Raw genomic sequence first — 18,261 nt, 5'->3', positions numbered from 1 at the left:
AAAGGTACTCAGTATTTTAAAAAAAAGTGTCAAATGCTTTGGCATATTCGTAACAAAGGCAGAAAATGATGATAAAGTGCAAAATAATACAAAAAAACATAAAAATAAAGAAATAAATTAGCCAATACTCAGACACATAGAAAAACCTCAGAATGTAGAAGTTGTTTGTTTGCAACGTATTATTCAAGATTCAGAAAAAGGTTTTACCTTTTGATGCAAATAAGGACATTTTTTTAACGTCCAAATCCCCACTGGACACTGGCAAATAACTAAGCAAATACAAAAACAAGCATAAACTTCTGGCAATAAAATAATATTTGTTCAGGAATACCCTAGGGGATGTTTTGAGCAGGTTTTTAGCCATCTCATTCTGAACTGGAAGTTCAGTTTTTCCTCTAATTCAGTCACACATTCTGTCACCATCCAATAAACCACAACTGCCAACATTGCTTTAATGTAAAAAATAAGTAAATAAACCAGCTCTTTGTCCTAAATTTCAAGAACACATCATTTCCCCTTACACAGGTGTTACTTCAATACCTATGCTACCACTTAACAGCAGGTTTGTAATTTTATTTTTCACAGTTCTTTGTGGTTCAGGTAATAGTCATGTATGCAGACATGGCCTGCTTTAAGCCTTTACGTGTACTTGTGGAATTGTGCTTTCTTTGTTGTGATGCTTTTCAGCCTTTACTGTTATGTTTGCTAAAAGCAGGACACCAGATCTATCCTCATGAAAAGCCAAAATAGAAAAAGAAGTAAATAAAAAAAGAGTTTGTTGTACCTCTTCGCACAAAAACCGATGATGTGATTCATGCTTTAATCTCTGCAGATTGCCTGTCACAGAGAGACAGAGAGATGGCAGCGCAATTGTGCTTCAGTGTCATTTCTTCACAGGCTAAAAAACTCTGATCGGGATAGAAATGGACAGAAATAGATCTAGGCATGTTCCGAAATGATGAAGTGGATGTGCTGTGCTTTATTTATCTTCAAGAAGCCTCAAAGGGAAACTCTTTATCGAAGCAGGTGACAATCTAAATCAGATGTTTAAAACTTCCAGATGAAGAAAATAAACATAAAGGGGAGTTTGGAAAGTTCTTGAAAGTGAACAGAAATCTCTTCATTCTATTTTTGTCATGTGCCTCTATGATGTCTAGAAAACTCTTCCTTTTGTATCAGTCAAGTGTTTCTTTTGGGGTAAAGCAGAAAAACAATTAGCAAAATGGGATGTAAAATAATGTGATTCAACCCCAGTCACAAATCCATCATTCCCCCAGTGAGCTGAGCGGAGAGAAAGCCCCCTTAAAACATGCTGATTCATAGTGCTTGTTCAGGTAACTCTTAAGTGCAAAGGTCTTGTTACACCGTTTACACTTGTAGTGCTTGAAGGCTGAGTGAGTCTGCATGTGAGCACGCAGATTTGACCGGTCAGCAAAGGCTTTCCCACAGTGTGCACACCCGAACGGCTTCTCACCCGTGTGCGAGCGCATGTGGCCTTGCAGCAGCCATGGCCGGCTGAATGCCTTGCCACACACGTCACACTTGTGCTTGAGGTCGTGAGTGAGCAGGTGCATCGCCATCGCGGGCATGGACACGTAAACCTTCCCACATGTGGGGCATTTCTTGGCCATCTTGCTATCTATGCTCCTGTGCGTCTGCTTGTGCCGGCTCAGGTTGGAGGACGTGGCATAGGTTTTGCCGCACTCGCTGCAGGTGTGCCTCTGGGTGGCCCCTCTCGGGTTTCCCGGGGCTTTCCTTCGTGATCGCCCATCCATGATGAAAAACGCATCTACTGTGTATCCCTCGCTCACGGCCGTGTCTCCATTGATGTATCCACCAGCCGATGATGACACCTCAGACCGAGGGCTGTCCGGCTGGTCCGAATCACCGTTGATGTCCCCATGGATCCCAGAATAGGTGTTGTCAATGTGGCCATAGATGATAGATGAATGGCTTGGGGAGGGTACTTTAGAGATGACAGATGAGTCACTTACAACCACGTCATCGTAAGGATTTGGACTCAAATAATCACTGACGTAGCCTGGAAACACAAAGGAAGAGGTTAGTCACAGTGCAACAGGAGACTGATTGTTAAAAAAAATAAGCTAATCTGTGTTTGGATGATGATGAGTGGGAGTAGGAAATTGATAGTAAGGTAAATCTGGAGAAACTCAATAGTTGATATGACCAAAGGCTGTTGCCATGTTGCTATTTTATAGAGCTCTCAAGCTCTGTAATGATACTTTTATCACTTGCACTACACAACATTTGACTTATATCTGTGCATCTGTCCAGATCGTGAAGTGTACCTAACTCTGCTGCTGTTATGAGAATAAGCTTTTGAGCACCTTTGAAGGCACTAAAACAAGCTGTGCCAGCACTGAGTGGAAGTGAAATGACTTGTGGTTCTATTCGACCCAAACCTGAATATTGAAGATTTATAAGAAATATGAGCCTGTGCGCAAAATATGAATCTAATTTCTTGTCTGCAAAACCTGCTATAACCCTCAGGACCCTGAGGGTTCGGTAGCATGCACAGCTTGCATTAGTTCAATTTATTTTACACAAGAGTAAAAACACAAGTTCCCTCATTATTAATAGAGAAGCGTCATCTTTTATCCCCAGATAATAGTACCACTCAAAGGACAGCATGGTGTCAGGTGTTCAAATATCAAATGGACCATCTAAGAACAACATGTGCACAGTGCTTCAAGACCATGTTTTGACTTCCTTCGCACCATTTTTGGAGGCGACATCAAGCAGAAAAAGAAGGAAACAGTGTGGTATTTATAGTGGTAGTAAAAAGCTTTTATGTTTTTGGCAGGGAGAAAGAGACACTTTCCCCTCAGTGGGAAATCTTTCTTTTTCATGGGAGGGTTCAGTGAGCACACTTGCTCCTCATCAGCTGCACCTTTCCTGACAGGCCTACTGCTGCACACAGTCACACCCTGGAGCTGTCAAAACTTCCGCTGTTGTACACAGAGCATCTCTATTACAGCAGCTGGAGGGGGGGGGAGGGGGGGGGGGGGGGGGGGGGGTAGTCTAGTGCTCAGTGGACACACTGACACTGACAGTCTCCCTCATGAGTTAAACAGTAAGTACATTTGCCTGACAGTAGCAAATTCCTCAACAACCTGCATTTCTCTGCACGGCTCCTGACAAATCTGATCAGTTATTTGTTTGTACGTTTTGATGCCAGCTGCTTCATTATTTCTATTATTGGCGACGACTCAACAGGCTGAACTCTAACAGACACAAGGAGAGACTGCTAGCTAATAACCCACAGCCACAACTCCTGTGGATCTGCCGATCAATAGCTCTCCATTTCAATTAGCACTCTGTGAGCATTAAGACACAGACAGCAGAGGAGATACTATTGCTGGTAATATAATTTCATGATGCAGTTCTGAGAAAAGCTCAGATGTTGATCGATAATATGATGAGAAGATGAGATGATATAGAGATAAGAGGGTCGCGGTGAAAGAAAGGAAGTGGAAGAGAAAGAAGGAATTAGAGAAAGAAATAATATGTTGCACAGATAAAGAGATGTGTTTAGTGTGGTGATGGTGGTTGGGTGTATTTGCAATGCTGCACACCGCTCTATTGCTAATTTAACATTTTGAATGTAATTAAGACACAGTAATAGAGAAAGAAAAGAGATGGGGGAGTGGTGGGAAGTGTAAAACATAAACAATCTGCCACTGCACTCCTGAAATGTGTGTGTGTGTGTGTTCCTTGTTTTACACTGTGAGTTTATTGAATATGCCACATATTATTTTCAACTTTATCTTTATCAAGTATACCAACCAAAATCAGCTACATTTAAATGCAGTGGGCCAGACTTAGCTTTTCAAACTACTACAGGCAGCTTGTAAAAGAGTGGAGATTTACCAATTTAACATGCAACTGTGTACGACTGAGACTTTTGTACAGGTTTGTTTGTCCTGAAGGTACTGGTCAATGAAAGCAGTTTCCCTCTTCCATTAAACAGAACCCATTCCATGGTTTAGGAGTTTTTCTGCATCTCCACATGTCATCAGGATCTTCTGTAGAGCTAGAAAATAAACCGAATCAGGTGTATTGTGGGAGAAAAAACACCCAAAGCAAGCAGGAAAGTGTGTCCCCCTGGAGCTGGGAACTCTGAAATAAAACATCTCATTTGCCAAGCTGACTTTTTGGCACAAGGGCACGCAAGAACAGAGTCCATTTAGTATTTAAACTGGAAATGACTCATCTTACAGGGAACCTGAATGTGCCCTGCCAACATAAATTTAGCTAAATTTCACATTTTCCTGGCGAGATGAGGGAGAATTGGTGTGATGGTGGAGCCCAAAATGTGATGATGTGACTGAGTAAATCCCTTCTCTTATAAGAACTTAATCTATGCCCAGACTAGTATTTTTGCCACAGAAACTCTTACAGAAATAAGCGCAACCACTCCCTGCTGTTCTGTCCTTTAAAAAGAAATCATGGGACTCTTCCTGTTACTGTGCATCTTAGTGTCAGTGTTCTGTCTCTTGTTGTTTGTCTTTGTCTCTTCCTCTGTCTCCGTCTGTGTCTTGTTGTGTCACCTCGGCATTCATTTCAAAGTACTTTAGCAGCATTAGAGCTGATAGCTGTTCTAAATGCTTATTAAAGATTAAATACTCTGCCAAACCCGAACCATCCCCCTTTTATGTGTCTTTGAAAAGCAGAGAATTTGAAAGGGAGAGAAAAATGGCGAGAGGAAATGAAAGACAGAGGGAAAGAGAAAAAGCTGCAAGCTACAATTTAATTTTTGATCCAAACCAGCAGAGACTGATGCACACTTGTGTGCTTTGGACACTTGTAGGTCACTGACTGCTTCCTGTGTGTGTGCGTGTGTGTTTGTGTATGTGTGATGTAGTGCACTCAGCTGTGCAAGCTGGCTGGGAAATGTGCCGAGTTGACAGAAACACAGGAAAGTGAGTGTGTGTTTCTGTGTGTGCAACAAGCTGCAGATGCTTCCCTTAAACTCTTGTTATATTTATAACAGTGAATAGCTTCTTCGCTCTTTACATGCTAGCTACAGTGCTGCTGCTGCTGCTGCACGTTTCTCTGCTCACATCTGTCATCTGAACACCTTGGATCGTTTCATCTTGCAGTTGACCTTGGTCCAATGTGAAAACCACCAGGCTGTACTAACACCATTACATGATGGTCCCTGTGCAGCAACGGGGAATTTTTTCTTTCATCACCTGTCATCTGTTTTTGCCCACAAGAGGGCAGAAGTGAGCAGACAAAGAAAAACATGCAAATAATTGTCTTATAAAAGTGATCACCACATGATTGGCTATTTATTTCCATCACAGTGAAGTTTTGTTCTTTTGACCATTCAGCGCTCATTCTGGTTTTGGGAGGGTTCCCAGCTTATACCTGTATGTTAGACATATGGTGCTGCCTGTCAGACCTTGTTTGATGTAAACAGCTGCCTGCTGAGCGACATAACAAATCAATGCAGCGCCAATGTGATACCTTCCCTTTAAATGTGTGATATTTTTGGCACACTGATGGTTGTAACCATGTCAAAAAATTATCATTTCCTATCACAGCACATGGGCGCAATTTGAGGTACAACTGGTGCATAAACGCACATTTAAACATAGTTTAGGGATGTAATACAGATTGGCAATGCACTTCACTTTTATTTCTTTGTTAGTGACAAATAAATGACATAATGTATGTGACAAAGGTAATAAGAAATGTAAATCTATGATTGGAGGCGAGCTTTTTCACATTGTCAAAACTGATGGTGATTTAATTTAAGTTAACTCTTGTAACCATGTTAATTTTTAGAATGTTTAAAATTGTTTTTTTTTTTTAAAAAAAACAAAACAAAGTGTACAAATAAACACAAATGGCATGCACCCCCCATTACCTTCTATTTTCCATACATTTCTACAGATATTTGACCAGGTTTCAGTGAAATGATGTTACTCTGGAATATCAGGGATATTCCAGAGTAGTATTTCAAACCATTTGCAATCAATGTAGCTGGGAAAATATTGAAACCTTGGGGGGAGACTCACAGGTGTTGGGCAGAATGCTGATTTGAATAACGTAATTGGCAATAGAACAACACAGAATCCCAGTGCATATGTGCAGGTGACATAATCCATTAACATAATCATATAGTATGGGCTTACTGCAAACATCCCAGCTCTGTGGTTCCCTGTTGCTCATCCGTAGGGGGAAAAAAAAATTTGTTTCTGCTTAACTCAGCTGAACTGAATGTGTGCTTTTTAGTGTGCACAATGAATTAGCGTGGTAAAGTTTTAATTGTTGGGCGGATGAATGATTGAAACTACATTGTTACTTGCTTGGCATCTACTCGTGTTACAGATAAACTAAAAGAGAAATGCAGTTTTTCTTTGTTTGTTTTGTTTTTTTCTTTTTTGCTGCTGCGTGCATGTTGTTTGTGTTGACACAGCAGGGACACTGAAACTTAGCAGGCACACACAGCCCGAGGAAAACATTATGATTGTTTTTTTCCATGCAATTTTCCTAAGTATTTGCAGATGTTATGCATAATTTCTTCAACTTGATACCTCTAAAGTATACATTCACAGTATTAACCATCTTTGTGGAAAAGCACCTTGAGTTTTTGAGAAGAGTCATTCATCTAGAAGAACTACTAAAAGAAAGCCCTGATATCTGACCTGACCGCTGCTCTAGTTGTGAGAGAGGTCAATTTGCATCACACATTTATCCTATTAGCCTGTGGGGTTCTGAACAGACTACAAATGAAAGCTTTCATCCTCTCCTGTCATCAGTATGACATATTTATCCATCATAATACCGCTTCGTGAGGATAGAGCATATTAATTGCTACAGTATCAGCTCTTCCAAATGGTATATTTTATGGCTGTAACCTCAGTTTGACCCTGTAATTCCTTTTTCCTCCTCCACCTGAAACAGTCATGACTAATACTTTATATCTGGGGATTTAAAAGAAAATACCTCGGGTGATGTATGGCAGTCTCTTGCATGCATGTGTGGGTGGGTGACTAACCTTTGTCATGATGATGGAAGCGCAGACTGAGCTCTTCTCTCCGGCTGTGGCCATAGGAGCTCTCCAGCTCAGCAGCCGAGAAATCGTCCAGTTTGACTTTCTTCACTAAGAAAGATCGAGGCATGGTGAGGCAAATGCTCTTACGGTTAGCACTCTTCCTTTTGTCTTGGGTTTCGGTATGGTCGAAATATAGTCTGGTGATGAGATCAAGCTGGTTTTTCTTAGCATATACCTTCAATTGCTCTGCCTGACTAAAAGCTGAACTTGCTTTCTCCAATCAAACAGCCTCAAAAGTGGAGGCATGGCTTTCAAAGATCAACCTAAGTATGCACTGCAAGTGCTTTTGCTCATTTCAACATACCTAGGTTGTCAAACGCAGGTTATTTTAGCGGGTGATTCTTTGAATTTGTGGGGAAAGTCTCTTTAACTCCATAAACTTGCCACTACAAGACCTGTGGAGCTCTAAAAGGTTAAAAATAAATAAATAAATAAACCTATAAATGAAGTCCTGAAGGCGTTTTCCTTAATCATAATAAAAAAAAAAAAAAAAAAAAAGAAAGATAGATATATAGATGTCCTTGGGATTTTGTTTTAGTCCTGCTGATCTTCAGGGCCCGGACAGCTCCCAGAAAACGGTCCCCGGCGTGTTCCTGTGCAGCCTCGTGGTTTCAGCACCGGACAGTTCCTCTCTGCGCGAGACTCTTCCCCCTTTTCTCTGCGTGCCACAGTCTACCGCAGCTGTCCGCTCAGCTCAAGAGAACAAGAGGCTCAAATCTGCGAAATGATCTGAAAATCCCTCTGAAGGTGAGTAAAAAAAAAACAAAAAAAAACAAAAAAAACCCAGCAAGGCTGCAAAAGAGGCGAGTTGGGACCGCTCAGCTCCAGAGGAGAACAAGAGGCTCGGGAGAGAAACCCGGAGTTAAAAGGCTTCATGGAGACAAGCCCTGAGTCCAAGACACGTCTGGAGGTCTCCACACAACATCATTCTCTCAAACATCACCTATCTAACGAAATGTCACTGCTGGCCCTGTTTAAACACTGATAGCTGGGAGAAAACAACATGGAATGCCTCCTCTCGGCACTGCAACTCTCTGCCCTACTCTGTTCCCTCTCTGCTTCTCTTCTCCCCCCTCACACAACGCGCGTGGAGCTGCGGCTCTCTGTGATGCACGAGATCAGCTGTTGCAGTTTTATAGGGCGCGAGAGAAAGCGAGAGAGGGAGGGTGAAAGAGACAGTGTGCTTAATTTTATTCATCAGAAGAAGAAGAAGAAGAAGAAGGAAAAAAAAATAAAGGATTGTGTCTTGTGGGACCAGCAACGCGCGCAGTGATGGCAGGGGAAGGTTTTAATTAGATAGTGTCAAGAACACGCTCGTGCAGATTTTTGATGGTTCATATAAAAGGTAGAGTTGGTGGTTGGTCTGTTTGGTCCCCAAACTGGGAAGCAAAGACCTTTTTTTTTTTTTAGAAAACAATAAATAAATAAATAAATAAATAAATAAGAGGAAATTTGTTGATGCTGTAATATAAACATTTAATACAGTTTGTTTATGAATGAAACCTAACAGTAAACAGAATAGCAATTTTTGCACAAGGTGGTTTCCTTCTTCTCTTGTTCTGAGGTAATTTAAGATTAACTGAGACATTTTCCTTTTTCTTTATTCTTCTGGTCACTGGCAGGTGAAGAAAGAAACCATCCAGTTTGTTATTATTGTGCTGTTCAAACAGCTGTGAAGGTGTAAGATGCATTGGCATGGCAAACTGTTAAATGTAGGGTAGGAGATGTTTCCCAGAAGCATTTCTTTTTTTAATATTCTGCTTAAAATCTTCTTCACCCCACAATTGCAGCGAATCAATTAAATGCTCTATGTTGGAGGCGTAACTTCGGGGAAAGTCTGAAGAAAGGGGGTTTTGGCCTTTAAGTTGAGTGTTTTCACAACTTAGAAAGTTAGAACTGCTTTTCCAGAATCTCCTTCCCTACTTTAAATAGCATCAGTAAGACTGAAAATACCTGCAGATTTTGCATACATACGCTTGCATCCTCATAACTTGCATTTTTGTTGTGGTTGTTGTTCTTTTTCAGTAAATACTTTGCTTGTTCCAGCAACGCAGTGCAAAACCATATTCAAGCCACATTGCTTTATTGTAGTCTGTTTGCTCAAGCTGCCTCCCTGCTGTTTAGACCTGCCCCATACTGAAAATATTTGGGGCAGTATGAAGCTAGGAATGGTACAAACACATTCCCAAAGCGTTAAATCACTGATATATCAAGTAATAACAGGATACATTTTGCAAGAGATGTGCCAACATGCAGAATCCTTTGTTATCAACTCAGCTGAAATTTTAAATAAGATGTTAAGCAGATGATACTTAGTTACATGCACAATTTTTAACAATCCCATTTCTACAAGGATTTGAGATGGTATAACACATTGTTATAAATAAATAGATAAAAACAAAAATGGATAAAATGATGGGAATAATCTCCCTTTTTTGATTGACTCAGTGAAACTTGTTTCCAAAGCTAACATAACACTATTGGGTAAATATCAGCACGAAGACAGTTTCAGAACAATATGCATCATATTGACTCATTTTAATGTGAAATTGTTGCTTTAACATTAATCTCACCTGCCCACCTATTCTGCATTCTTACAAGGAGCTGAGAACCATCAAATCAACAACTGACATCCAACTTCTTGTGACACCAAACACAGGTCAGTGATTTTACTGTGTGTCCAACCAATCCAGATCCATTTATGCAAATTAGCACACACACTCTGGGCCAATCATATCCTTTGTGCATAAACCTCTACTCAGCAGTAGCCAATGAGTTTAGTTATTGTAACTCAGGTGAAAGTGTTTTGACTGAATGGCTTTTGTTTGACAAAAACAAGCAGAGATTTAATGTCAAAATGTAAGTCTCTGCAGAGCACTGTGTTGATTTGTGTGTGTAATAGGAAGGGGATGTGGTGCAGAATGATGAAGCACTGATTTGGTGTTTACACACAAACACATGCTGTACACACACACACATAGGCAAAGCCCTACCCCCATTCATATAGCTACAGCCAGGCAGGGTGGATGATGGTGTGTGATGTAATTCGGTGACGTGTATGTTTATGTAAGTTCTGTTCAGTGAAGTCCTTGGAGTTAGCCTATTTTTATAGTTCATTGTTAAATGCTTGAGAGAGATGGAGAGAGGATGTCATGCAAGGATGAGACTACTCTAAAGCCTATCTGATGATTGGAGAACTTATGAGACCGACATCATTTAGATGTTGATTTAGTTTATAATCAGAGTTTCTTGTTTGATGGTTGATAAATATGATTTAACACAGAACAGCAAACTGTGTTTGAACATTTAATATGAGGCTCTAAAATGTTCCAAAAGTGAACAGAATTTCCTAAATGGGACCAATAAATTATAACTTTGTAAGACTTTGATTTTTAGTTAAACCTATCTCCTCGTGTAGGTGAAATGGTTGTTTCTAGAAGTGAATCCATCCAGAATAAACATCTATCTCCTCATATAGCTCTTTTAATCATTTCTGTTATGTTGTTTTAGACAAACATAGAAGCCATATCCAGCTATCGCTCTATGATCTGTCAAGGTTATTGTTTGTTTCAGTAAATATCCTAAAATGGGATGTGTTTATATTCCAGCAACAAAGCTTTCTATTGGCCACAGAAATGAACAACCTGTCTGTAGAAACGAGGTAACATTGTTATAGAGTTTGGAAATGTGACAGTAGGAACAGTAAACGCATGAGAAGTGTTTTTGCTTGTCATCTTTAGTTTTGAACAATCTTTAAAGCATAACAAGAGCTTCCTTAAACACATTGATATCAGTATGCTGAAAAAACTCAAGTCAACCTATGATTCATTTAGAGTGTCTTGACGCCAGAGCTAATGGCATGCAAAGTGCCCTGCATGCCTAGTTTTTGTTGTTACCATTTCTACTTTAGGTTTTTAGGGGCGCAAGTCTTCTTTGGTTAACTATCATAATCATTTAAAACCTAAATGTAATATAATTAAATTTTTTCAAATAAGACCCAGGCTGGATCTGATTTTTGTTTCCTTAACTAATATGTACATTCATTAACACACAGCTGTGAGCATAGCCATAGAAACGTCACTGGGACCAGTAGGGTACTGGTGCATGAGAATTGTGAATTTGTATAAACAACACACAATCACAGTAGGAGCTTTTACAATAACTTTTCAGCATTTTGCCATTAGTCTTACGTCAACTGGGATTTGAAATTTTAAAAATTATTTGACACAATAACACTCAGAAGTCCACATATGGACTGAACTTTATTGCCTGTAGAGGGCAACACAATCACTTTATCAGCATTTTTATTCAAAACATTTGAAAGAGCTTGTTGGAAAATCTTCTATTTGGGTTTGAGATATGCCACTTTAGAAAGTTAAATCAGTGCAGTAATGGCATGAAAATATATGGATTTGCTTAATTGATACGCTGAAAACTAATACTAAAAGCTTCCATTTGAATGATTTTTTATGCCATGTAGACCTTACAAACATTAGTAAACAGTGCAATGTCAATGAGAGATGGGACTGGTGAAAAAACATATTCTATTTCTTTTTTCTTACCATTCTAAGCTGGTCTTAGCCACAATTTTGGATTTTGAAAGCATAGAGAAATGTCGTTTTTCCAGATGAAATTGACAACTTTTTTTTTTTTTACAACATTATTGGGAATATGTATAAATAATGCATTTTGTTTCATTTCTACAAAAGTAAATTTCCATTAAGCCAATGATCCACAATTTAATTAAAAAAGCCCACAATTGATGGACTAACTTTATCTTAAAGGACTGGAATTTTTTCATACCCAGGACTTTGGTGTTTTTTCCAGCCAAATATGCCCTCCTCCAAAATTGTTTAAATCTGTCATGTGATGTGTAAGCAGAATAAAATGGAAGAGTTTTTGAGAAGGACTGTCTCTGCAGGCATCTGTTCGACCCATCCAATGCCAAGAATGTATAACTACTGTAAATACACCAGCATGAAATGCCTCTTTAAGGTAAAACAGAGAGGTGTACAGTGTTAGGTGCAGGTTGTCCTTATACAGTAGTATGTGAAGGACTTCTTGTGCACAAACTCCAGTGTAGTGCTGTTGTTTGCTCAGGAGTGACACCTATTGCTTAGGATGAAGCCTGCAGTGAGTCTTGCAATGATCCATGTCGTGAGCATTTTCATGGCTCCACTCATGCAACCACTGTGACTGTGACGGCTGCATGCAAATCAAAATGAAACCTAGGATTCATCCTCTATAGCAGAGCTATGCAATGCTGCAGTATCCCAACTCCAACACATTTGATTCATATTAATAAGTCATTGTGCAGAACTTCAAAAGCTGTTGGATCCACTCCATTTGAGTCAGGTGTGTTGAAGCAGAGATGCAATGTTTCTCTGCAGGACTGCAGTGTTTAAGCAACCCAGTTTAATAGTCCTGCTCTATAGGAATGAGGTCATTTAGGTCATTTACCCGCTTTAACTCCTCTCTTTTACGCTTCTCATTCCTTTCAGGTTTGAGTCTGGAGTCTATCCCAGCTGCAACTGGGTAAGAGGCAGATCTTGAACATAAATAACCAATAAAAGTGACATGTGGCTTGACATTGCAATTTTTTAAGACATACTCACACACACAATAAATGTCCTAGAAAACACAATATATAAACAAACTGCATGCAAATAGTAATGCTAAGATTAACAATTCAATTTCAACCCTCCATCAGGTTGATTGGTCTTCCTGTTTGGCTGTACTGGTACAACTGATACATATCAAATCAGCATTATGGGTGGATGTCGCTGACTACTGGAGTTTGCATCATCAGAATCTCTTTTTTACACTGCTTTGGGTTTTTAATGGGCTATTAAAATGTCAAGCTGACAGAAACATACCATCATGCATAGCAATCTGTCAAGCTTTGGTGAGTTAGGGTTCAGTGGTAGTGTAAGGTCATGGCAATGGATGTGATAGGTAGTTGAAAATATAAATTCTTCATGGACCATGTGCACCTTAAACTGGACTTGTTGAATAACTTTAACATGTCATCCTGCACATAGAAGCTAAATCACAAGATTATTTCTTTCCCTTGCTACTAAAATTTGCCTAATGTTTTATGATTGATGATTCGAAACGTAACATTTATAACAGCCGGCAGCGTGTACATGTTTCTGTGCAACACTTTACATTCATCAATACTTGTTGAGCGCTTCATCTTTGAAGCCTGTTTTGAATAAAGGAAGGCCATCCCCAGAAAAGAGTTTATTAAAATATCTGTCAGTGCAGGTTAAATGTGTTTCTCTCTGTCTTTCTGTGTCCATCAATGATACGCACTGCCCATTCTGTCCCGTCTGTTTCTGTGATGAGGAAATTGTCCATTCCTTGTGATTTCCCCTGCTAGCCGCCAGCACCGCTTTACTGCTGAGCTCAGCGAAAAATGTGTGTGCGTGTTTGTGTGTGCACGTAGGCTGTGGGGACATGTGGAGACTGAAGACTCATTAGCATAATAATAGACTTGGATGCATGTAGACAGGCAGGCAGTGTGCGAGCATGTGTGTGTGTTTGTGTGTGTGTGTGTGCATGAGTCCTGTCGGGAAGCACAATTGGAGGGTCCTTGTTGACTTTTCATTCCTCTGTCTTTTAAAGAGCTATTTAAATGACAGGGTTTTAAATAAAACCCCATTCAAATAGACGGGTTTTACATATAAAGCAATATCCAGATGAAAGGGTTTGTAAACAAAAACTGACAGAGAGAGATGCAGAGCAGGAGGGAAGAGAGAAAAATGAAGCAGAGGCAAAGACAGTCAGAAAGACAAAGAGAAGGAGCAGCAAAGAGAGGTGAAATAAAGAGAAAAACCTCTTATGGAGGACAAATGGAAGGTCAGATAGGGTTTAAATGTGAGGAGAAGCTGCTCAGAGTAACACAAGTGTCACGGCGGGTAGTTAAAGGCAGTGATGGATCCTTCTTGCTCTAACTTCAACCAGGCTCAGATTTGTTGCATTTGTCTTACTCTTCTTTGTTCGTCTTTTCTAAAAGTTAATGGTGGTATCATGCTGATGTGCATGGCTCAACTATGGAAGGGAAAAATCAATGTAAAGTGCCAGATCAAGTTCTCTGCATGCCAGCATTTTATTTATTGCTGCCTTTCAAGTAACCTGTGTGCACATTTGATTCATGATCTACTTTTAACTGTTGACTCAGGTTGTTTTAGTTCTCTTACACTGAACAGCTGCCATTGGCACAGTCATCCATCATATACTTGTATCCAGACTTGAACATGATGGTATAAAGGCACTGTTTTATCGTAACTTATATCTCATCTATCAGAAAGGTTTTTTAATGTTTTCAAAATGCTTGACAATTGAGAGGTTTCACGTAAGCGAGAGAAACAAGTGGCTTCAGTAAGTCAAGTGGTCAAGTTTTTAACAGTTAAGACAGATTGCTAAAGCAAAATCCCATCATCCTGTAAATGAACAGGAAAAACATATCCATGCCTTCATCACCAGCAGACTGGATTACTGCAGTTCTTAATGTACGTCTTGAGCATTCATCTTTCCATCGCCTGCAGTAAGTCCAGAATATTGCTGCACATCTTTCAACAGGTCACGCAAACTGCAGTTCTGGCAGGTTTACAAAGACTATCTGTCCACTTTCATATTGATTATAAGATACTTTCACTTACTTTTAAAGTTTGAAATGGTCCATCACCCAGTTATTTATCTAGTCCGCTCCATTTTTATACACACAAACAATCCTTCAAATCCTTCAGTTAGGTGGTCTTAGTTCAACCTAGGTCTCATTTAAAGCAGAGAGGGGATCTGCAGTGGCAGCCCCCAGACTTTCCAACAACCTGCAGATTCATTACAGTCATTTCAATCCTGCATGAAAACGTACTTTTACCTTGGCTTTTAATCTGAGTTCAGTGTGAGTACCGCTGGGTTTTTATCTTTTTACTGTCATGTCGCTTCACTTTAACTTGTTTTAGTAATTTCATTGTTTGTTTGCTTCTGTGACATTTTTGTCACATTTATCTTTTACATCAGTTTGTAAGGCACTTTGGTCAACCCCGTTGTTTTAAATGTTCTACAGAAATAAACTTGACATTGACAGATTTCTTTGGTCGCATTTGATCTCTTCTTCAAGTTCTTGCCAGCAGGGCAACGTTAGTTAGTTAGTTAGTTAGTTAGTTAGTTAGTTAGTTAGTTAGTTAGTTGGTTAGTCTTCCATAATAAACACCTCTGCTGCAGTCAGCCTCTGCGCTGATGGTCATTGATGAAACGATTCTGTAGCATTCAGCTTGAAGGGTGGATCATATTTTCAGAAATAGGACATGAAAGCCAGTACACATCACATGATGGTGGTGAAGAGCATCATCACCATCATTATCGTGCATGTACTCGCTCTGGTCTATTTTCCTGAGGTTTTCCCAGTCCTGATCCAAAGGAGCTTCTTATGTCCTTTTTGTTGTGTTAATGTCTACCTGCACAAACACAACTGGCTCATTAAATGAGTTGTGACAAGGTTTCTGCAGGTTTCATTGGTGAGGTTGTGCATTCAGCTGAATCAGGTGTGTACAAGCTCAGCCACATAAGTGGAAGTGAATCACAAGGACCTAGAATAAAGAACCTATGAAGTACCTATAAAGATAACAGTTTCTGTTGGGTTATTTGTTATCGTTGTTATTTACAACTCTTTCTAGTATCAGTCCAAAATTTTCAAGACAACTAATATAGTTTATCTGCTGGCTTGACTGTCAGATATTTACTAGATGTTTTTGAACCAAGAGGTGTGCATAACAGCATAGTCTTCGAGCACCTACAAAGTTATCTCTTATATCGTCAGAGTACATTCCCAAGGGGCCCAAGGGTAGGACCAAAAAAATTACAAGATGATTAGACCTAGGTTGAACTATGACCACTTAGCTGAATGATTTTAAGGATTGTTTGTGTGTATAACACACAAAAACATGCCTCGTTCTTTTCTAAAAACTGTCCCCTTTCGCTTCAAGTCATACTTCAGACCTCTGAAAATCATCAAATAAAATAATGAGGTAAAATAATAAATTAAAAAATCACTTCTTGGTTTAATCATGTCCACAGAAGAAGACACAGCTTTGCCTTAAGGAGTTGCAAGCCCATATGGACAAGAAAATTAGCTTTTATTTAAAATAATGCCACCCAGTGTAACCACATGTAATACTTAAAAAATTATTATGGCTGTCGGTGATGTTTGCTGTATGAACATGTGAAGTGTTCAGGACATGAAAAAACTACATACGGATAAAAAGAGAACCTGCACGTGGCCGAGCATATTAAAACAAAACACAGGAGAAAAGACCTGAACATTGCTGGTAAACACATCATTGTTCATGTCATTAAGGCACATATATGGCCCCACATGCGTGCTATGAATATGTATGTTGTATGTATAAGATGTGACCCTGGGCATTAATATGTATTGGGCGGTAATGAGGCGAATGGACAGATCAGATGGTTCCCTTTTAACTGGTCACATGTGGCTCATTAGGATAGGCCCACACAGAGCACCTGATACCCTCAAGATGACGACTGCTCCCTGTGAATTATTATATGTAATTTATATATGTTTTATGTTTTAGCAACAAGACAGAGAGAACAAGGCTGGAGAGAGACAAACAAGAGACACTGAGACAAAAGTGAAAATTCGGGCCAGAACTCATGTGAGCAATGCTAACTTTACTAAAATTTGAGGAATAACAGCAAAGTGTACACGTTAGAGACAGAGGACAGATTTTTATCTCCATATTAGGTGTTTACTTCTGTCATCATAGTAGGATGATATAAGACAGCTGATACCCTTTGTACATATGGTGATTTAGTAATCTACCATCCTAGTGCAAAACAGAGGGTTATGTGCATCTAATGCATGACGAAACCAGATTTTAGAGTTGGTTAACTATGAGAATATTGGCCAGAGCAGGCAAGCATTAAAAAGCTATTATACAATGGTACATATAGTAATATGTGTACTTGGCAGAGCAGGTCTCATAATTGAGATTGGGTGGTTTAATTTAAGATGGATAGAAAACAGAATAAATGTTATAGAGGCTGACTCATAATTAGAAAGGGCCAGCTGATACCCGATACTTAAAATAAAGAATGAGTCATGATAAAAAAAAAATTAAAAAAAATGTCTAGGTAGACACTTAAAATATTTAAAAAATAAACTTTTATTTCTCAGACATTTTTGAATTTAACCCTCACCTTTAAATGGACAAATTCAATCACGCGCCTTAAAAAATGTGATGGAGTTGCAGTTACAATGCATCCAATAAAATAGCAATTTTACTGCGCATAATGATGAAACACCAATCCAATCCAAATCCTAGAAACACAAGTCTCTGCCTTGATTGTGCGAGGACTGATATTAAACTGGGAATCACATTAGTAAGAATGAATCTCAGGCTGTCTTTGAAAACTTTTCTATACTTGAGAATTCCCAAACTCTTGGTCTTTGCTGTCGCCCTCGCTGCTTAAATGGAATAATGCTCTCATGGTGAGTGTGTTTAACACACATGAGAGGGTAGGGATGCAGTACTTATTTTGTGACCACAATACAGTAAAGTGAAGTACAGAGTTTAGTTAAGTATTTGCAAAATTGCCTTTTTTAAATGGACAGCACTTAATATCACTTTTCTAGTCATCTTGACCACTCCAAGCATCCTAACACTGCAAGTCTCAATCACTCATACAACACTTCTACATTTTATATAAAAAGTGCTTTGTTCTATCACACACTGATATCCACATCAGGAGGCAACATGGGCTTCAGTGTTTTCTCAAGGACACTTGGGCATGTCGTAAGTGGAATCACACCACAGAGCACAGACAAACCCCCAAATGATACCCCTGCTTCCTCTCCAAGCACACTACAGACAGGGATAGTTAGAGATACAGTTGATAAGTTAGATTGTGGAATTAGCTCACAATAAACAGCTTTTGACTTTTTTTTTTTCTCCCTCTTGAAAAATGTTTACCTGATCAAGGTAAATGTGTATCATCATGCAAAGTTTACATGATATTAATGGGAAAATAAATTATTTTAATATATACTTGTGTTTCATTATTGCATTTTTCAGCTTGTGTAATGTACGCTGATGAAACCACATCTGGGGGAACACATGTAAGACAGAGACAGACGGGTTTATGAGTCA

The 18,261-nt window shown here is 39.3% G+C and overlaps 1 protein-coding gene across 1 annotated transcript; it reads right to left on the bottom strand.

The window, feature by feature from the left end:
- Nucleotides 1-1,265: 1,265 nt before the first annotated feature.
- Nucleotides 1,266-7,154, bottom strand: LOC306769591 (transcriptional repressor scratch 1-like; the record flags this gene model as incomplete). The annotated part of the gene is made up of 2 exons (XM_079258257.1): nucleotides 1,266-2,041; nucleotides 7,031-7,154. 2 exons carry the CDS (start codon nucleotides 7,152-7,154, stop codon nucleotides 1,266-1,268), a joined length of 900 nt encoding a protein of 299 aa, XP_079114383.1.
- Nucleotides 7,155-18,261: the final 11,107 nt, after the last annotated feature.

Source organism: Telmatherina bonti (assembly GCF_933228915.1).
Source record: "Telmatherina bonti genome assembly, chromosome: 19".
Classification (NCBI taxonomy): Eukaryota; Metazoa; Chordata; class Actinopteri; order Atheriniformes; family Telmatherinidae; genus Telmatherina; species Telmatherina bonti.
Note: the sequence above shows the minus strand (reverse complement) of the source record. Positions and strands in the feature narration are given on the sequence as shown.